Source organism: Oratosquilla oratoria, chromosome 6 (assembly GCF_046742065.1).
Source record: "Oratosquilla oratoria isolate Oo_2021 chromosome 6, ASM4674206v1, whole genome shotgun sequence".
Classification (NCBI taxonomy): domain Eukaryota; kingdom Metazoa; phylum Arthropoda; class Malacostraca; order Stomatopoda; family Squillidae; genus Oratosquilla; species Oratosquilla oratoria.
The window spans coordinates 71,222,364-71,244,730 of NC_134782.1; the positions used below are offsets into that span (position 1 = coordinate 71,222,364).

The 22,367-nt window shown below is 37.9% G+C and overlaps 2 protein-coding genes across 7 annotated transcripts in view; one reads left to right on the forward strand and one right to left on the reverse strand.

Annotated features, from left to right (window-relative positions):
• The window catches only part of LOC143026596 (coiled-coil domain-containing protein 186-like), a 174,697-nt gene extending 160,159 nt beyond the window's left edge, over positions 1 to 14,538 (forward strand). For all 6 annotated transcript variants that reach the window (XM_076187269.1, XM_076187267.1, XM_076187268.1 and 3 more), the window contains one exon: positions 8,066 to 14,538. In XM_076187269.1, coding sequence (XP_076043384.1) covers positions 8,066 to 8,131 — 66 coding nt within the window. In that variant the 3' untranslated portion in view covers positions 8,132 to 14,538. The remainder of the gene's footprint in view (positions 1 to 8,065) is intronic.
• On the reverse strand, positions 16 to 21,316 carry LOC143026598 (uncharacterized). Its single transcript, XM_076187272.1, has 2 exons — positions 21,016 to 21,316; positions 16 to 2,547 (listed from the first exon to the last, which is right to left on the reverse strand). Exon 2 carries the CDS (start codon positions 1,941 to 1,943, stop codon positions 699 to 701), a length of 1,245 nt encoding a protein of 414 aa, XP_076043387.1. The 5' UTR covers positions 1,944 to 2,547; positions 21,016 to 21,316; the 3' UTR covers positions 16 to 698.
• Between the last annotated feature and the right edge of the window lie 1,051 nt (positions 21,317 to 22,367).

The following is a 22,367-nucleotide window of genomic DNA, read 5'->3' on the forward strand; positions in this document are numbered from 1 at the left end:
ACATGGAGTGATAATTATAATATTTGCCTGAAGTTTCACTAAAGTCAGTGGCTGGAAGTTGTAGAAAGGGGGCTATTGCTGGTTCTCCACTCTACATGTGTGAGAAGTGTAAGAAGTACAGTTAACATTGATAAAGATCTTGAACATAGTCGAGAGACAGAACATGAGGGGGTTGACTGGTTTTGCAAATAGGCAGATCCACATTCCATCTTACAGGATGATCATAAGCAATCTGTCATTGGTCCCAGTATATGAAGTATAATATAAAAACAAATATCAGAGGTCCATGATTACGTCAGATTTACTTAATGAAGTTTCTCTCTTCATAATTTTTTTTTTTTTTTTTGATAGATCACTTACCTATTGTGATTATTACACAATGTAACACATGTTTTGTTTATTTGTATTTTTTTATGTTTATATATGTATTTCGTGTCACTGAATCCAAATATCACATTAGTTTTGACGTAACATTGATATTTCTTTATTTATTCTTGATTTTATATTTTATTGTTATATACGCAACCTTTCTCTACAGTAGTTAATTGATTCAATCTACTTTAGCATTCTAAGGATAATTATACAACATCTAGTATTTTTTTCATAATATGAAGTGTATTTAAGAGCTACAATATTAGTAAGAACAAAATAAACAACACAACTTTGCACTGCAAGTGTTTTGATGACTCTTCTCATGATTAGAAGTGCTTTGACGATCGAGATTTTCTAGAATGCATGCTTTCGTCTTTTCTGACTAGTGACCATATGTAATCTCCCATCATAGCAGTATTCCATCGTCCTTGATATCTTCTTTCCATAGTTGCGATATCCTGATGAAATCTCTCGCCATGCTCCTCACTGACAGCCCCCAATTTTTCGGGGAAGAAATCTAGGTGAGAATGCAAGAAATGTATCTTCAAGGACATACGACAACCAAGTTTCCTGAAGTTCTCAATAAGCTTTGCCACTATTTGTTTATAATTAGGGTCCTTGTGATTTCCTAGGAATCCACGAACTACATCACGAAATGAACACCAAGCTTCTCTTTCAACTTTCGTCATCGCTCTTTCCAGTTTCTCCGACTTCAACATTTTGTTTACCTGGGGTCCAACAAATATACCACCCTTGAGCTTAGCCTCAGATAGCTTGGGAAACATGAGACAAATTTCTTGGAAAGTTTCGCCTCCAAAATCCAAAGCCTTCACAAACTGTTTAATTAACCCTAGCTTGATATGAAGTGGGGGTAATAAAACTTTTTTCGAATCTACTAGAGGCTGTCTGAGAACATTTAACATTCCTGGCTGCAGTTCAACTCTTGGGGGCCAATGAACTTTATTATAATGATCATCATCAGCCCTGCTGTCCCATAAACAAAGAAAACAGGAATACTTTGTGTATCCCCCTTGTAAGCCAAGCAAAAAGGCTAGCATCTTGAAATCACCACAAACATCCCATTTGAATCCAGCATAATTGATTTTTTCAAGAAGCTGTTTGACATTATGATAGTTTTCTTCTGTACTGAGTGTGCAAGTATTATTTCCATTGTGGAGTAATACTGCTTTGAGACTTCGTGTTGAGCTATCTATGAACAGTCGCCATTCTGCAGGATCATGTTCGAGTCCAAGGGCTGTAAACAAACCAGTAACATCCTTACAATAACACATATCATCACTAAAGTCATAGTAAATTTTAAATTCTTCATGTCGTTTCCGGTACACAGATGTCCTGCAGTCTTCTCCTAGTAGATTCCATTCTTTCATCCTTGATGTAAGAAGCTCAGCTCCTGACTTAGTAAGACCTAAGTCTCTGATTAAGTCATCTAGCTCACTCTGACTTGGAAAGTGAGGCTCCGAAGTCGTTCTTGGTGCGAAATCTTCGTCTCCCATTTCATGGCTGCTGCTACCTGCTGACCCTTCAGATGAAATTTCCATTGCATCTTCCATCTGGAAAGAAAGAAATAACTAAATATAGCAACTTCAACAAAGACGAATAGCATTAGTATTCCATATATCTTTAGGAAAGTGAATGTATATTAAGTACTTAATATTGAAGTTAATTAAAAGTAAAGAGAGTATAATAAAAATAAACTTGCATTTTCTGGTGGTTGTGGTACTGGTAAGCTATCATCATGTGGGACAGGTGCTCTAGATGATGGTATGTCTGGATACTGCAGAGCTTGTCTTCCTTTCACTTTCCTGTACTTCGTCACATCAATCATACAAAAGTAGCAGTCGTCGTGATGGTTCTTCGGCTCTCTCCATATTCTAGGAATGGCAAAAGGCATTGCCCTCCCTGTACCTCTCAGCCATCTTTCTAGAGTAGATCGGCAGCTTCCACATATCACATGAGGTGCCCATGGCTTGTCCTGGTCACCCATGAGCATTCCGAAATAGAGTCTGTACGCTATCCACACTTTAGCACCTCTCACGATCTTATGTAGTACTTGTTTTTTCCCAATATAATAACCACACACATAGCAAAATGTATCAGGAGAATTTTCACATCCTCTAGTAGCCATCTTAACAGGTAAATAGTTCAGTCATTGATCTGAAAGAGAAAATTAGATAAACATTTAGTAGCAGACCACATAACAATTCCAAAATATACATGGTAACATTGAAATTATATGTATTTCTATAATGGTCGATGATACAGAAAAAATAATTGCATATTTGAAATCAGCAGGAAAAATGGATTCATAAGCTCTAAAAAAAATACAATAAACAAAACTTAAAAAAAAAAAAAATTACATTGTGTTATTTACTTTATTGTACCTAATTGTATTATACAGGAAAAACACTTTTGGGGTTGTCTTACTTTCCAGTTTATCATACCAAACTTCAAATTTATTTATAGTTCCAATGTGAGCCATATCCTTATTTTCCAATTATCATACTTAGATCTGTCCACATATCGAGGGCTTCTTCCCCCTTATAAGGGAGGTAGCCAAGTCAAGCCACACAACCACTGCCAATTCCACTCCCATCCACCACCTTTGTTTCCCTTTTATATTAGTTCCACATAGATGAAGGGTCATTCCTGTCTCCTACCCACTGCCTGGGTCAGAAGCAATGCAGCAAGACATAGCACATCCAGAGGAGGGCCACTTCTCTTGTACAGCAACCCTCCCTTCTCATCGCCTCATGCAGAAAATAGAGAAGGCAAGGAGAAATCCACTTGCTTCAATCCCCTGCCTTCTCCCTTCTTTGCTCAACAAACATTCCTCTCTTGCTCAAAGCCCCTTTCACACCTATCCATCTCATCCCCTCATGTTCACTCCATCTACCTCTACTTTCCACACCTCTTTTATTAACCTTTCTTCACTCATTCTTTCTCTGTGCCCAACCCATTTCAATAATCTTTCATCAGCCCTATCAGAACTATTTTTTTTCCAGCTTGAGCTATATCCCCTTCTAAGCAATTCCAAGTATTTATGCATCTGCATAGAAAACTATTTCTTCCTGTCCTTTAGACAGTCTCTCAATTTGTTCTCATGACCTTTTAAAACCCTCCCATCCCTAATCAAGAGATTACTTCTGTCATTGTAGTCTATCCCCTTCCGCAACCAGAATACTGTAATCATAATGCCTTTTCATTTCTGTCTTTGAAAGCTGGTTGACCCAATGTTTTTAGCTTCTTCTCATGGTTTAAGCTACCCTTTGTATTCTTTCAATCGTGCTTACATCCTTCATTCTGTGTGGGGATGCCACTGATGTATATTCTAGTCTTAGGGGGATCAGGGTTCCTATTTTTTTTCCCCATCAACTTTTCATCCATATAGTGAAAAGCCACTATAATCTTCTGCAGCACCCCATATGTCTTTCCCACAGTCCTGCTGATATGTCTGTCAGGCAACAGGTTGACTATAATCAACACTCCCAAATCTTCCTCTTTTGCTTTTGTAATGGGTTCACTTCCTGAGGAATGGTTTAAGGATGGTCTTTTGCAGCGGTTGCCCGTTTCCAGAACTATACTTTTTATATATATATATATATGTTAATTTTTCATTCTTGGCTCCATGTGATACAATGTCTAGATCCTTTTGCAATAGTCTGCAGTCCTCATTTTTCAATCTTCTCATGATTTCTGCGTCATCAGCAACTATGTTGGTATAGCTTGTTGTACCCTCCATCAAGTCATTGACATAAATAAGAAATATTATCAGTGCAAACACTGAATTTTGGCCATGTCTCTTGTAATGCCTAAAATGTTATCAGTCTGATCCATTACATCTTAGTCATTTCCCAGGATCGTAGGGGTAATTTCTCTAGCCATTTACATCTCTTGTTCTTGGCATACCTTTCATAAAGCAATGTGGTCTTCTTGCCAGCCAGAAAGTATGACTCATCTAGTCTTGTCAGCTACATCTCTAACAAAAGATTCCTTTTTTTTTTTTTAATAACCTTCACTATTCCTTTTAGCTCATCATGATCTCCAAAAGGTTACTGTATCTTTTGTATCTTCATTTGTTTTTGTCCAGGCCTCACTTGTTGCTTTTATAGCATTGAGAAAACTAATTCATTTGTCAAAATGTCATTTTCCCTTTTTAGTGTAACAATCTCTGCTCTCTGAGGCAGGCGTGTGTGTGTGTAATTACCTAGTTGTATCTTATGGGAAGGAGAACTATGCTCGTGGTGTCCCATCTTTGTATCTTGCAGTGTCAAGTTTTATTTATGTATAGTTTTTGCACACATTATTGTTTTATCCAGTTTGTTCCAGATATCCACCACTCTGTGTGGATTTTTTTTTTTCTTTTCATATCCCCTTGCATTTCTCTTATCCCAATTCAGTAAGTCCTCTCTATCAAGGACTTTTTTGCCTTTCATGATTCTGCAAATGATCACCAGGTCACGTCTTTCTCATTTTGTTCCAAAGTCGGTAATTTCAATTTAGCCAGTCTCTCCTCATATGACAGGTTTGAAAGTGTTGGGTCCATTTTCGTGGCTGCTCTCTGGATTCATTCATTTTCTTTATATTCTTTTTGGTACTGGGTGACCATAGTGTCACAGCATACTTTAGTCTAGGCCTTATTAGTGTGACTAGTGTTTTTTAACCATTTCTTCGTCTAATTAGGTAAAAGCCACCTTTATTGATCTCAGCAAGTTTTAAGATTCTCCAACAATTTTGTTTATCTGTTTATCTGGGGGCATGTCATTTGAGATAATTACTCCCTGGTCTTTTTCAGATCCCACTTCCTTTACTTCCTTTGTTCCAATTTTATATTGTCCTGATTTTTTTTTCCAAACTCTATTATGCTACATTTCTTAATACAGTAAAAGCTCTCTTATCCAGCATCACTGGGACCAAAGGCATGCCGGATACTCAAAAATTCCGTATACTTGAAGGGGTTGCTAAAGTAATTGAAGGGGCACAGAAATATGTCTACAATCACCCCCTTTACTCACTATTAATGTCAGTTAACATATAGTATCACATACTGTAACATAAACAAAGCATCACATTATTGCAGCATCACCACCTCACTCACCAACATACAGTTCATCACTAGACACTAACCTTCTCTGTACTTTTCTGAAGGGGTTACTAAAATAAATGAAGGGTTACAAAAACACTATGTCTACAATCAACTCATTTTATTCACTATTAACAACATTTAACATAACATATACATTTAACATAAAAAAGCACATAAACAAACAAAACCACCTCACTCGCCAACATCCAGTTCATCACTCCAGTTTATCACTATCTTCTGTACTTGTTTGCCGCTCTTTCTTTCCCTTACAACCTATTTTAAAATAGTTTTTATGTCAGCTTGTTTGCAGTTCTTTCCCCTTTGCAATAAAAACTCATTCTGAATGTAGTGAAGAGACATAACATCTTGGATGGACATATTGCTGCACTGCTCTGCAACTTAACAAAGACAGCTAAATCATTTGCAGCATCTTTCCACGCCACCTTAGGCTCAGGGTCATCTTCTTCCTCACTATCTGCCTCTGTCATCTTCTCAAGATTATCTTCAATTACCGCATTGATAAGTTCCTCATCAGTTAGAGTGAATGTTACCGCTTCGTCTTTGTCCATATCTACCCACTCTTTTAGCGCCTCATCTGTTACGCTAAGTTTAGCACCACCACCCATCTCCCTCAACTCACTCACCACTGAATTTCTCTTGCCACCAAACCCTTCAAAGTCAGAATCATCTGCCTCTTCAAACATGATCAAGGGATACAATTTACGCCAACATCGCATCAAGGTTTGTTTTTTGACATCCTGCCAAGCTAACAAAGCCATGAAGATAGTGTCTTTTACATTAATTTTTTTTGGAACTCAAGGATTGAACCGTCATCATAATTCACAAGCTTATGCAGGAAACTTTTACGGTAATTCAGTCGATGGTTGCTCTGCAAATTTCGATTCACCAGCAAAGTCGTGCTTCCTTATTCCATGCCGAGTCTTGAATCAGTGTAGCCAACTATCAGAGAACTGGCTTGTTTCTGCTTCACCCATCTTCTTTGTTAGGTCGCATCCTTTTTCTTGCAGCATGGGCCCAGTTATTGATACTCCTTCGGATCTTTTCAGACAAAACCACTCGTACAACACTTTGTCCCCACGCTGATATTGTAAAGTGTGACGGTTTTCAGCAGCTTTTGGGGTATCTGTCCCCTTCATAAACTCACATAACTTCTTCGATTGGGCCTTAATATCGTAGATGGTTGATGAGCCTATGCCAAATTCGTCCATGAGTATTTTTCTGTTTTCCCCTTTCTCTAAATGTTTGCAAATGTCCACCTTCTGCCTAAGTGTAAGCACAACACGTTTCCGTTGAGCAACTTTGGGCATGATGAAAGTTTACAGGGGAACACTTGAGGAAGAATGTAGCTGAACTGAACAGAGACAAACACAAACGTGGCACATGTGAGACTGAACAGCATGGGCAGTGGGCTGTGGCGTGTGGCGCAAAACTGACCCAGACAGTGGTGCACTCTGGTGACAGCGGGAACAATTAAAGCCTTGCACAGGAAATTTTATTGATTTGTATTGATTTCATATAGATTTTGATAGATTTTAATGCTCAGAAAAAACATGCCGGATACTTGAAGTTGCCGAATACCTGAATGCCGGATAAGAGGGCTTTTACTGTATTTAAGTCTACATCTCACTTTTGGCTCCATTTCCAAACCTTGTTTAGGTCTATAGTGATTCACAATTTGTCTTGGTATTCACTTTCCTCAGCAATTTAGCATCATCTGCAAAGAAGCTCATGTAACAATCCACATCTTCATCCATGTCATTCACATAGATAGCAAACATTTTTTTGGAGGCACATAGATCACCACAAACATTCTCCTATTGTGATTTCCACACTGTTCCCTCCATTTGTAACCTTCACATTTAAATTTTTCTTAGCCAAGAACATGACTCCATCCTGTTTTTTCCTATTCCTAAGCCAGTGATTATATCCATTTCCAACACTGTTAGGTGATAGTGGACCCCTTAATTTTGTCTCTACAATCGCCATTATGTCTGGTTTTGCTTCTGACAAGTAATCATTAAGCTCATTTAATCCATCTATTTGTTTGTTCCATTTGTTTCCTTTTCTTGAAAATACCATTTTCTCAGTCTCATATCTAAGACTCTCCAAAAGAACTTCTTTTTCTTGGACTTTTTTTTTTTTTTTTTCTTTTTTTTTTTTTTTTTTTTCTTCTTCTTCTTAAATTCCAAGTCTCCACCCCATACAATGTCATTGTTACAATCACCACTTTTGTGTCACCTTTTCAACTTATGTAGATTACCACACAGGAAATTTACATCAGTAGGCTGAATGTTAGCCAAGTGGCTAATGAATTTCATGCTTTTATGATCCTTGGTTAAATTCTCACCCATGAACATTGTTATATTATATGATTGTTGCATGCTTTGAGCATTTATTTAATTGAAAAGTTGAATTGGTACATCTGAGAAAGTTTCCTCACAGGTAGAGTGCACATGGTAGGATATGATGTGGTCGATAGAAGGAAATTGTTGAGTGTGCAAGTTTGATTTAAAATTTTCTCATTATTAAGTTTCACTATTTACTTATATATGTTCCTCTTTTTGACAGGATAACTTAGCCACCCTAGGAGATGAAATTGCCAGGTTGTCTCAGACCTGCCAGTCGTCAGACTAAACTCAAGCAGCATTCCAGCACAATTAGGTTTTTGTAACAGATCACCTTAATAATATAGCTTTCTCATTTCAAAGAATTTCCAAGGTATTTTGAACTGGTATGTATATGAAAATAAGTAATGAAGATGATTAAAATATATAGGAGTGAAAATTGTGTAGTTCTTGTTTTTAAAAACTGGAAATAATCTGAAATTTTATTAATGCCAGAATTGACAACACAGCATGATGGCTCATTATCTCTGAAAAATATAAAAGATTTCCACAGATGTATATGGAGTATGTACTAGAGGAAGGACTTAACCAAAACACAGACTGAACCTGAAAATTTATGTTCTTACAGTATCTTTTTCTGCAGATCTGTGTGTAATAACAAGGATATCTCATTTAACATGTTTCTTGCTAATATGTGTTGCTGTGAGATAACCTGAACACTGGGTTCACACCTTGTAAGTCAACAACTAATCGGATCCTAGTGCTTCATGTTCTTGTAGAGCACTTCTGTGAGTTTCAACAGGGCTTGCAGCCTATGTTGATCTCAAGAAGGCATTTGACTCAGTGCATCTGGGGTGTTCTGGAACAAAGAGTGCTGTGAAGTATGGAGAGGGGTGTCTACCTTTTTTTCTGTTAATTCATGAGTGAAGCAAGGTGTATCCTAACCCCAACACTTTTCAGCACCTGCAAGGATTGGATATTGGATAGAGTTGTCAGTCAATGTCATTGTGGAGATACATTGGCAATACTAAGGTCACTGGCCCTGTCTTTGCTGATGATACTGTACATCTTGTGTAGTCATTGGAAGTCCAGGTTGCAGCCCTCAGGTCATTGCATGGGGAGGTGAGACTACTTGGATTCCAGGTCTCCAGGAGTAGGACCAAGGTTCAGGCATTTGGGGAATTACTGGTAGACACACATAATTTAACCATGCATGTGGGAAGGACATTCAGGTCTTGGAGAGCTTTAAATACATTGGAAGTGTAGTACATAACAGTAGTGGGTCATGTCAGGAAGTCCTTCAAAGGATTGGAATTGCCCATGGTGTTATGGACTTGCTCAACCATAGTATATGGCAGTGTTGATATTTATACAAGAGGACTAGGATCCAAATCTTCAAGTCGCTTATACTCCCTGTCTTGCTGTATGGTTGTGAGACATGAACATTGAATGCTGACTTGAAGAGGTGTCTCAATGTATTTGGTACCAAGTGCTTTTGGAGAATCATTGGGTATCACTGGAATGACAATGTATCAAACCAAAGACTCAAGACTCAGTCTTGGCTGTCACCAGCATAATTTGTGAATGTCAATTCAAGATAAATGGGCATGTGGCACATTTCCCTGATATTGATCCCACTTATAGGGTTGTTTCTATAAGAGACAACCCTCAAGGAAGGAGATGAAGGGGATGCCCACAATTTGTGGCTGGGCAAGTTGATTGAATCTGTCGAGTTGTTTGGAGTAGGAAGGATAATAACAAGGGAACTTGTTCAGAGAAACTGTGGTGGCTGGTGAAGGCATGTGAAGGAAGCACCCCCCCCCCCTCAGTCATATGCTCCTCATTGATGATGATGAAAATTAGATCATTTTTGAGGGGAGCAATGACAGGAATCTTCATAAAATGGTCTTATTGGAAGGATATCATTTGGTGGTGCAAATGAGGGGGCTGAGACTCGTTCTTCAAAACCCAAGGTCTCCACTTTTAAACACAAGGAAAGCTGACAGTTGATAATGGCTCCCCTCCTACTGCTTTCAGCTGGGAACATAAAAAACAGTTCCACACTTATATAATACAGATATCAGTCTAAGGTTTCTTCCCAGAGAAAGGGTGTTGCCAGTTACCAGAAAGCCACAGGTCTTCTGCAAGAGAGACCAGGGGCAACAGATTGAGTGACTGATTACCAGAGAGATGTATAGGAAGGCCTGAGGACCATTGCCAGCTACTGTGGGGGCTTTGAATTTCCAATTAAGCTCTTTAGTACAAGTCAAATACTTACACATGGTGTTAGGCTGCCCAATGATTCAATGATGCATCACAGTATGCACTTTATGAAATATATATCTGTAATACTCATTCTCTTTCACCCTGAATGTTGATAAGCACAGAAAATGCAGTTAAGCCAGTTCACAGAATATGGTGGTCATTCAGCTACAACTACAAAAATATAATCAGGACACAGATGCTGGCATCCTCATATACCCACTCGTGCCTCATTACGTCAACGTTAGCATCATCGTATACTAGGGGTTAATGAAACTTGAGGCAACAACTTGTGTATACATACAAGAAGAGCAACAGATTGTTCCTGGAAGCATGGGCAAGCGATGAAAACAGTTTGAACAGATGCATCAGCTTCTATCCTGTCTACAAAGGAGTGAGAGAGACAGCAAGGAATGGGATAGAAAGCTTAAAAAAAAAATAATAATAAAATAGGTTTGCCATGACGTGGGATGTCTTGACATAAATGGTATCGCAGGAGATCAACTGTTATGACCAAAGAAAACCTTGACCATGCCTTACACATGATCATGTAGTATCATCCTTGTACATGAAAGGTCATCCTTGTCTGCACCCTTTACCTTTTCCTCTCTACCTAATACACCCCTTTACTCTTTTCACTTCCTTTCAAAACATCTTGCTCTCTTCAAAATGCTTGATGAAAACCTACCCCACCTTACATCTGCTCTCTTCTTTTCCACCGTCACCATGCATTTTGCTTCTCTATGTACCTTACATATGCTTTCCTTGTTTTACTTTGCAGCTATTCCTCATGATCATGCTTTTCTTTTACCACCATTTCTCCCCACAATTTACTGCCTCCCCTGTTCCCTCCCATTATCCTCATCCCACATACCATATTTGCACAGTTTATCACTTCCTCCTAGTAAGATAACATCCCATAGTTCTCTCAAATTCTTCTTCTTTTTCCTTTTCATTTAATTTGATCACCTTCAACTTTTCTCTACCTCCATTTTCCTGCTTCACTTTATCTTCATTCTTAAATTCAATTCTACTAGATAATAATTGGATAATCTACTGCTCTCTCCCCTGATTGTTATTATTTACTTTATTTTTTTCCAGAACTCTCCCAATCCTCCTTTGGGTACCACTACATTAATGCCTTCTTGACCACCCTCCCTTCCACCTTTTCCCACTTATGATTCTCTCTTTGTAAACACTGTATTTACTATCTTCTTCCTATCTAAACATATCAAATATCTCTCTACTATACTGTAGTTCTTACCTTTCACTTTGTACTTCTCCACTACTCCACGTGTTGGCTCATTTCATACTCTAGGATTGAGAGCCCCAACAACACTATATTTACATTCCTCACAAAACTCTACACATTGATAGAAGAGATCCCCTGATTAAAGATGGGAGGGCTCTAAGAGGTCATTGGAATAAATTAAAAAAGACTACATGTCTAAATGAGGTAAAGAAATACAGTTTTCCATATAGATGGATAAATATGTGGAATAGCTAAGAAGGTGATAGCCCAAGCTCGAACAATACACGAGTTTAAATTAAATGCAACTATTGGAAATCAAGGATATAGAGTAAGTTGGAACTGTACATGAATTTTGAGTATAGGTGTGCTAGAAAATTAGAGAATAGGAGACTGGACCCAACGAGCATTGTTCCTTTCCTGTATACTACATTATACATTCACGAAAAAAAAAATCTTCCATCCCATTTTCACCTTTACTCACATTATTCTTGAAGACACTTCCATTCACTCCACCACACACTGACCTACCTCATCAGTTACTAGCAGTGCCACTCTTTCCATCCCTTGCCCCCTGATCACTCCTAACGTACCCACCACACTTCCAAACTCAAACTCTCCCCTCCCTTCCAACTTAGTATCATTCAGCACTAATATATCCATCTTTCTTCTCACAAACACACTGCCCTTTTACTCTCATCTGTTCCTCATCCATGCACATTTAATGACCCATTTAGTAGGGTTCTGTTTTGAGTCCTCCCAGACTGTCTTGTACCTTGAGTTATTGTAGGAGAAAAATATAGATGACATGGCGTAGGGTTGTTTTCCCCTTCACCACAGGGGTATGAAGAAAAGGTAGAGTCAGAAGTGGTAAAGGGTAGGTTGAAGGGAACAGCTTTAAGGAGGGACAGCAGTAGTACAAAAGTATTATCATTCCCATATGAGTAGAGATTTTAAATCCTGACATAAATGATGCATGACTCTGGTCCATAGGGGCACCCTAAAACAGTCCATAAAATGTTGGCTGCATATTACCATACAGTCAATATTCCAGTACATAAAAATACATATGTATATATGTGTGCATATACATGTGTGTATGTGTGTGTATTTACCTAGTTGTATTTTACAGGAAGGGGAGCTATGCTCGTGGTGTCCCATCTTCATATCTCATTTTATTTAGACTGTTTTTAAATTCGTGTATTGTTTTTCCACACACCACTTTCTCATCTAACTTGTTCCAAATGGCTATTACCCTGTGGGAAAGCTGTTCTTTTTCAGGTCACTTCTATAACTGCCTTTCTTGATTTTATTTCTGTGTCCTCTTGTATTTCTACTATCCCATTTTATTAGATCCTCTCTATCAATAGTTTCTATGCCTTTCATGATTCTATAAATAGTTATCAAGTCTCCTCTCTCTCTTCTTTGCTCTAATGTCTGTAGCTCAAGTTTTGCTAGTCTCTCTTCATATGATAGTTCTGAGAGTGTTGGTGCCAGTTTCTTAATTGCTCTTTATTCTTTCAAGTTTTGTCATACATTTTTTTGTACTCAGTGACCACGTCGTCACTGCATACTCCAATCTTGGTCTTATCAAAGTGACTAGTATTTTCCTCACCATTTCTTCGTCCAGGTATGTAAATGCCACTTTGATTGTTCTTATCAAATTATTAGTTTCTCCAAAAATTTTGTTTATATGTTTCTCAGGTGACATATTATTCATAATAGTGACTCCCAGGTCCTTTTAATTTTCTACTTTTTTAATTTCTTCTTCTCCCAATTTATATGATCCACTATTCTTTTTTTGCTTCTTCCAAATTCCATCATACTACACTTCTTAATATTGAATTCCATCTCCCATTTCCTACTCCATTCCCATACTTTATTGAGATCACTCTGTAGCGACTCACAATCTTCTTCAATGTTCACTTTTTTCAACAATTTTGCATCATCCACAAAGAAGCTCATATAACTTTCAATTCCTTTATCCATATCATTAATATATGTAGCAAACATTATTGGGGCCAGAACTGTTCCTTGTGGAACTCCACTTATCACTTCATCCCAATTAGAGTGTTTGTCTCTTATCACCACTCTCATTTTTCTTTCATGCAAGAAGTCTTCCATCCATTTAAGCAGTCTGCCCTGTATTCCTCCTGCAGTTTCTAATTTCTTTAACAACTTCTTATGTAGCACCTTATCAAAAGCTTTTTTCAGGTCTAGAAATGCACAATCAGCCCATCCATCTCTTTCTTGTATTACATCTATTAGCCTTGAATAGAAACACATTAAGTTTGTGACGCATGTTCATCCTTATCTAAATCCAAATTGCCTTGGATTTAGTATGTTGTTGTTTTTTTCTAAATGCCTTACCCATCTAATTTTGATAATTTTATCACAAATTTTAGCTATCATACTTGTAAGAGAGACCGGTTTATAGTTAGTAGGGTCTTCTCTGTTTCCCCCTTTATATATTGGTACTATATTTGCTCTTTTCCAATCTTCTGGAACTTTTCCTTCTTTCAATGAACTGTTTATTAGACCATGTATTTTGTTAGTTCGTTCCTGCATTCTCTCAAAATCCAGTTTGCCATTTCATCTGGTCCATGCGATTTTCTGACATTGAGATTACTCAAGTGATTCATTATTTCATTCCTTGATACTTCTATCTCTTTCATAGGGGGGACTTTCTCCTCCCACTCAATATCTCTAGGTTGTATGTTCTTCCTCGTAAACACCGATTTAAAATGTTTGTTCATAATTTCTGCCATTTCATTTTCCTCTGTATTCAACTCCTTGTCATAGTTTCTCTAATTCTTGTTTGTTTTTCAGTTTGTGTACAAATCTGTAAAATAGTTTTGGTTGATCTTTACATTTTTCTATAACATCTTTTTTGTATCTTCTCTTTTCTCTGCACACTTGTACATATTCATTTCTATAACTAGTATATATTTTCCATTTTTCAAGTCTTTTGTCTTTTTTCCATTTTATCCAAGCTTTATCCCTTTTGTCTTTTAACTCCCTACATCTTTTGCTGTACCAACACTTTACATATTCTTTTTCGTGCTTTTGTCTTGGAACATACTTTAACACTCCTTTATAAATTGTCCAAATATTCCATTTCTCTTCTACTGTTGTTTCCTCCTTGTGTATTCTTCCAGTCTGCTTTTTGAAAGAATTCTTTTATTTTATTAAAAAAAAAAAAAAATCATACACCAATCTTCCCTTTCTATATCGTTTTTTCATGTATTTTTCCTCATTTAGTTCCAGTTCAACCAATATGTGTTCACTTTTACTTATTGGTGCCTTATATTCAATCTTGTCCACTATTTCGGGTTCTGATGTGATTATTAGGTCCAGTCTCGATGGTTCTTCCTCATTTCTATACCTAGTATTCTCTTGTATCCATTTCATCATTTTATGTTCTATAATCATATCAAGTAGTACATTTCCCCATAGGTCGTCTCCACCCTTCACTGTCATCTCTTCCCAGCAGATTTCTTTACAGTTAAAGTCACCCATTATAAATATTCTTCCTCCATCTTCCATTATCTTATTTAGTGTTATCCTTGTGTCTTCTAACATATTTTTGTGTTTTCTCTTCCCACAAAGCTGTTTTAGGAGACACATAGTTTACTACAAACTTCCTGCTCTTCCCATCCTTGTCCTCCACTTCCATGATAATCATCTCTACTCTATTCTTTCCAAATGTGACATTCCATACATTTATATCCTTCTTAGCCAGGAACATAACTCCACCCCCGTGTTTTACCTCTCTGTTTCTAATCCAGTAATTATATGCCCCATGTCCTACACTGTTGGGCGGTAGTAGACCTTTCAATTTTGTCTCTACAATACCCATTATTTCCAGTTCTTTTTCCCTCAGTTAATCATTCAATTCATGCAAGCCTGTTATTAACCTCTTCCATACGGTGCTGCATACATAGGCGTCATGAGGAGCAAGTGGATACGCGAGGCTGCCATATCGGCGTCTTGATTATATTTATTGTAGTTACCCCTCCGTAATGACATACTCTCTAAACTGTCTGTAATCACATTTTCTATGGTTATCAAAATTCACGGGTGAAAGAGAGAACGATCGATATAAGCGGTGACTATATTTTATGATGCGAGTATTATTTTGACACGTCGTACGGCTGGCATCGGCTGCTGCCCGCGAGATTTAAGGCCCGTACTGAAGAGGTTAAGCCATCTACATTTGTGTAAGACACTTTTAATTTTCTACTTCCATCATGTTTTCTATTTCCCTTCTGTTTTTCTCTGCTATGTACCATTTCCTCACTCATATTCACTACTCTCCAATAGAATTTATCTTTTTCTGACTCTGTTCTTTTCTCATTTTTTTTTCTTAGCTTCTAGTCTTTTTGTTTTCTCATCCTCTCTTTCCTCTTTATTCATTTCTCTTTTATCCATACCTTTTTATATTGATCATTTTTTGCTAAGATATTCTCTGCTGCCATTTGTGACCTGAAGTTAACCTTAATTGGTCTGGTCTTATCTCTATTGTATTTCCCTAGATGCTAAGAGGAGACTGTATGAAGGAGTGATTGTGCCAACAGCACTGTATGGAAAAGAAACATGGAACATAAGAGAGGAAGAGAGAAGGAGCTTGAATGCGTTTGAGATGAAGTGTCTGAGAAGTATGATGGGGGTTACTAGGCTGGATAGAGTGAGAAATGAGGAGGTGAGGAGGAGAACAGGGGTGGAAAGGGAGCTGGGAGATAGGGTTGATGAAAGAGTATTAGGATGGTTTGGACACATGGAAAGAATGAGTGAAGAAAGACTAGTAAAGGAGGTATGGAAGGCAGATGTGGAGGGAGTGAACATGAGGGGACGTCTGAGGATGAGATGGATGGATGGGGTGAAGGGGGCTGTGGGGAAGAAGGGAATGTCTGTTGAGGAAGGACAGAAGACGGGTGAATGGAGAATGGTTGTATATGGAAGATGGTGTGATGCATGAGGTGGAATGGATGGGGGGATGTGGAGTGAGGTAGTGTGTGTGACGCAGCCCAAAGGGATTTCTCCCCGTCCTCTCCTTTATATGGGGGGGTCGCCGATTTAATGAAGTGGCCTTGCTGTGGATGTGCTGTGTCTTGCGACACTGCTTCTGACCCAGGGCAGTGGACAGGGTGCTGGGATGACCTGTCATCTAGGAGGTGCTAAGATGGGAAGGAGGGTGGAGAGGTGTGGAGTGTTTTCGGGGATGGAACGGGTGGGAATGATTTTATGTGTTTTCCTTTTTGGCTACCTCCCTAGTAAGGGGGAAAAAGCCTTGGTATATGTATGTATGTATTTCCCTAGTCTATTTATTTCTTCTATTTGTTTCCCTGTTTCTGGTTCATCTTCTTGAACTACTTCTAATATCTTGTTTACTTTTTCCTTTTCCTCCTTTATTCTTGTAGTCCTATTTGGATTACACTTCTCTTCCATTCCTAATATAATTATACCTTTTTTTATCCGCTAAGTCTCATACTATATTCTCCTTCTCCCTCATCACTTTAATAACTGTGTCCTTAGTTTGTTCTTTCATCTGCTGTTCCACTATATCTCTAAATTCAATTTTATTGCTCTCTTGTACTTTTTTCCAACCACTTATGTCTTTTGCTATGGACTCTTTATTTTCTTTATTATTCCTCTTTAATTCCTCAGTCTCATCCTTTACTTCTCTTAACTGTCTTTTTAATTCTTCTATTTCTTTAGTTAGGTATTGATTCTCCCTCTGTAGTTCTTCCAGTTTATCAACTCTTTGGGTAACTAACCTCCCATGTATCATTCATTTTTTTAGTTTCTTCCCTAGATTTACTATTCAGGGGGAGGTTGTCACCTCCTCCCTCCTTAAATCCATAAAAGCAGTTATCTTCTCTTTCCATTGATCTACTATTATCTATATTTCTGCTTTTGACACTTCTGCTTCCTTGTTCTTCCTTGTCTGTGTGTTCTGCTCCCCTCTTGTTTACACCGCTTCTAACATCCGGGGCCCGTTCATCCCCTTCCTCATTTCCTTCCATTTTTATCAGTAATACCTCTCTTTCTCCTTTTTCTTCACCTTCCCACTACACCACAAGCTTTCCCCTTCCCTACTAATACAAGAAAGGTACTCCCTCATTGTTGAGATCGATGAAAACTTGAAGTTTTCATGGAGTTCCAAACTTCCCTGTCACTTCAACCAACGTGTTTGTGTGTGTGTGTGTGTAATATCTGAAAGAAATATATAATATTCAGAAGTCTGGTATCATCTCTAACAGTAATGTGTATGATTTAAGCTGTGGTTTTAACCATTGTCCACATGGCAGACTTGGGATAGTGCAAGTGAATCTGAACAAATTACATTTCTGATTTGAATAGGGAGAAAACAGATCTGGTAGCTAGTCATGTTAATGTACTTAACAGAAAAATAGTTGTGAAAGTTAGTCCATTGTAACTAGACATTGAGTATGTATTTCAATAATTTCCATGGATGATGGAAAATATTCTGTATCATAATAAATATAGATATTAATTAAGGAAACCAGTGTTTACTTCCAGTAGTCCTTTATTTGTACTCTCATGACCTTATACACCTTTCTAAGAAAGATGGCTGCCACCCTGTTTCCAATCCCGTGACATTATACAGTGAACAGGCACAGCCTCTGCATTTGTTTGCTTTGATTCTAGTAAATAAAAGTGTGTTCTGATGCCTGTCAGTCTTAGAATGCTCAATCACCCACTTAGTTTAACAATAAGTCTTCATGGAAGGGAGGTTGATGCATGACACTGTAGTGTAATTGTTTGATCAGTGGGAGTGACCATATTTGAGTCCCCCAAGTGAAAGTGTCAACATTTGATGTGATATGGCTAAAAAATCCCACAAGAAATTCCTCTTTTCTGTAGTAGACTAATCAGTGAGAAACAAGACATTGTTCTTTGGACATTCTTTGACTCTGCTTCTCCAGAACCTTAGGCAGTGACCTCTGGGAAAATCATGCAACACTTTGCAGCAGGGTATTGTAATCAGTATACAAAAAACTATATATTCAAAGATAATAGAAAAAACATATTTTGGGTTCTAACCTATACAATGATTATGAATATTAATCAGATTTTGTCAGTGAGGGTAACAGGTTTAATGTGCCATTTCAAAGTGGGTAACAAGCCAAAAATGTTAGAAAACCATTGCCCTAGGTGGAAACACCAGATAGTCTGACCCTTTCACAACAACTCCACAAAATCTCTTCTTTAAAGAAACCCACAAAGGGCTGCTCATGGATGGCATGATATACTGAGTGACTGTACATGACTGGTTTACTGGGGGCTGTGGGTCTCCTTCAAGAGAGAACCATGGCAATAGATTTCATACTCTCTTCATTAATATTGGTGTTCATTTTCTGTTTTCCATCAAAGACCACAGTATCCTTCTATGAAGGTTTTGTTTGTTTCCACTTCTCATAATCATTGTTGTATGTAGCTATACATCATCTATAATTTCAATCGAGCTTATGAACAGGTAACTGCAGTTAGCATATCAACTGAAAAATGGTTGAATAATTTCTTCTAGTGAAATGCTGATATAACAAAAACAATATTAAGTACTGTAAACTGGTTCTTAATTCAACCTTCATCTGACAATAAAATATTGTACGACTTTTCAATATGCATCTCATTTCAAAGTTCTAACTAAAAGACAGCAAATTCAAAAGTAAAATTGCTTAAATTGGCACAGTACCACTTTGAACTTCCTAACCTAACCTCACCCAATATACATACATATACCAATGGTTTTTTCCCCCCCTTATAAGGAAGATAGTCAAAGACATATCTCCACTCCCACCCATTTCTTCCCCATGTATTCCACTCCCATTCACCACACCTCCTTCCCTCTTTTCTTGGCTCCTCGTGGATGACAGGTCATCCCTTCATCTCGTCCACTGTCCTGCATCAGAAGCAATGTAGCAAGACACAGCACATAAACAGCAAGGCCACAGCCACTTCATTTAATTGGCAACCTCCCCTCTCTGTCCCTTCATGCATAAAAAGAGATGGGGAGAAATCCCTTTGGACTGCATTGAAATATCATTCACACATACTCCTTCCCCCCATCTCCTACCCATACCCTTCCATGCATCACAGGATCATTTATATACAAACATTCTCCATTCATCCCTGTCTTCTGTCTTCTCCCTTCCTCAACAGAGATTTCCCTTTCCCAAAGTCCCTTTTACCCCATCCATCTCATCCTTGGTTGCCCCCTCATGTTCAATCCTTCCACACCTCTTTTGCTAATCTCTCTCCATTCATTCTTTCCATATGTCCAAAACATCCCAATGCTCTTTCATAATCCTATCTCCCAACTCCCTTTCCACCCACACTCTCCCCCTCAGCTCCTTGTTTCTCACTTTATCCAGCCTAGTAACCCCTACCATATTTCTCAGGCATTTCATCTCAAACACATTTAAAGTCTTCCTCTCTTAAGTTCCATGTTCCTGCCCCTTACAGTGCTCTCAACACAATCACTCCTTCATACAATATCCTCTTAGCATTCATTCCCAAATGCCTATTTCTCATTACACTTTTTAATCCCCCAAACCTTTACTTGCTTCTTTCAATCTACATTCTACCTCCATCACTCCCTTTCCTGCCACATCCACACCCAATTATATAAAACTAGCCACTTCCTCCAGTCTCTCCCTTCTTTCAATTTGCTGCCATGCTCTCCCATTGTACATCTCATCACATTACATTTACCCACATTTATCTTTAACTTCCTTCTCTCACACACCTTCCCAAACTCTGTCACTAACTTCCTTGATCCCCCTCTGATCCTGCAACAAGCAGTGTTGTTAGTGAACAACCAGCTTATCTCCCATTTTTCTCCATTTTCTTTAACCATCTCCAGTCCCCAACCCATTACCCTCACATTTACCTCTCAAAACACCCCATCTTCACCTCAAACCACTTACTCTCCATTTCTAACACAGGCTCTATTACTCATGTAAAAACTCTTGACTGATCTTAAGTTTTCCTCCTATCCCATTTATCTGCATTACCTTCCACAGTACCTTTCTGTCTACCCTGACATAAGCCTTTTTCAAATCCATAAAGGCCCAAAAAACACCCTTACCTTTTCCTAAAACTTTCTCACATATCTATCTTACCACAAAAATCTGATCCACACAACCCATACCTGTCCTAAACCCACACTGTTCCTCACCAATCATTCCCTCTGTTCCTCTCCTAATCCTCTCAGTCAAAACCCTCCCATAAGCCTTCCCAAGTACACTCAACAAACTGATCACTCTGCAACTACTACACTCACATTTGTCCCCTTTTTCTTTGTAAAAAGGAACTATACAGGCACTCCTCCAATCCTCTGATACTGTACATTAAACAACCTCACCAGCCAGTCTGCCATAACTGTACCTCCCTTTTTAAGACACTATAATCATCCAACCCAAATACGAAATGGTAACTGAGACCCGGGCAAAAACCAACTGAAAAACACGTTGATGAAATAAAACATAGTGACTCTTTTTGCGAACAGGATATTTCGGAAAAGAATGAAAATGAAGTCCATCTCCACAGGAAAAAGTTTCGTCGAATCTGTTGCAGTTTGCGGCGACACAAACCATTTTCGAACTACATACTTGATAAAAACTTTGCTAACTCACGAAATATGACAGATAACTGATCAAGTTGACAGCGTAGCACGATATTTTATAGTGCACGCATATGGCATGCATCAAAATTAATTAAACAGCGCGAGTGCGTCACAGCCGATAGAGCCTTACGAAAACAGCCGAAGATCGGCAAAGGAAAAGTTCGTCTGCTGCCGATATTTTGATAGGCCTCTTTATCACATTGCGTGATAATTAGGATTATTTTTGCATTATTTTATCAAAAAGTGACTAAACCATACATCTAACATATATTCACCACCTCTTTGAAAACCTTCTCAGTTGACCTGACGTCATCTTTGTTTTGGTAAGTGTAGAGGTCGAACAAATTAAAGTATGATAAATTCGTCTATTCTAACCCACCTACCTTACCTAACCTACTTATTACAAAGGATTACAAAGGCGGACCATGCCGACAGGAGACCTTTTGATCCATATCTAGATCGGATGAAAAAAAAAAAAAAATCATATTAATAATAAATTAAAACTATAATAATGTAAAAATAACAAATAAAATACATAAATAAATGCATAGGTATAGTTGAATAACAAACAAAAAGGTAAATAGTAAATGATTATAAATTGACATATAACTAATAATAAATGAAAATCAGACAGACAAATTATAACAAAACAAGAACAAATAATATAACATAAATTATAATCATTACAGCATCTTACTTAGGTATTTATCTAAATGATTCTTAAAGCTTCGAACTGAACTACATTGCACTACCTGTGCAGGAAGTTTATTCCATTCATTAACTACACGGTTGGCAAAGTTGTTTCTACCTACTTCCAAATTTAATCTATTTCCGGACAGTTTGAGACCATTGTTTCTTGTCTGATTCTCATTCAATGTGAAAATTTGGTCACTTTTGATGTTGTCAATTCCCTTTAAAATCTTAAAGACCTGTATCAAGTCACCTCTGAGTCTACGCTTTTTTAGGGAAAACAGATTCATGTGCTTAAGTCGATTTTCGTATGATTTATTTTTTATATTTGGAATCAGTTTTGTGGCTCGCCGTTGTACTTTTTCCAGTCTGTCAATGTCTTTAATGAGATTCGGTGACCATACGGAAACAGCATATTCCAAATGTGGACGAACTAACGATTTATATAGCTTGTTAATGAGTGATGGACTTTTGAAATCAAAAGATCGCGCAATCAATCCCAGAATCTTATTTGCTTTCTCAGAGGCTGAAATACACTGCTTGGATGATTTGAGGTCGTTGCTGATAATTACGCCGAGATCTTTTTCACTATCCACTTTTGTTAACGAATTTCCAAATAACTTGTAATCGTACTTACTGTTATTTTTACCTATGTGCATTACCTTGCATTTA

Coding starts and splice junctions, on each gene's coding strand:
- LOC143026598 (XM_076187272.1), bottom strand. CDS start 1,943: ATGGAAGATGCAATGGAAATTTCATCTGAAGGGTCAGCAGGTAGCAGC.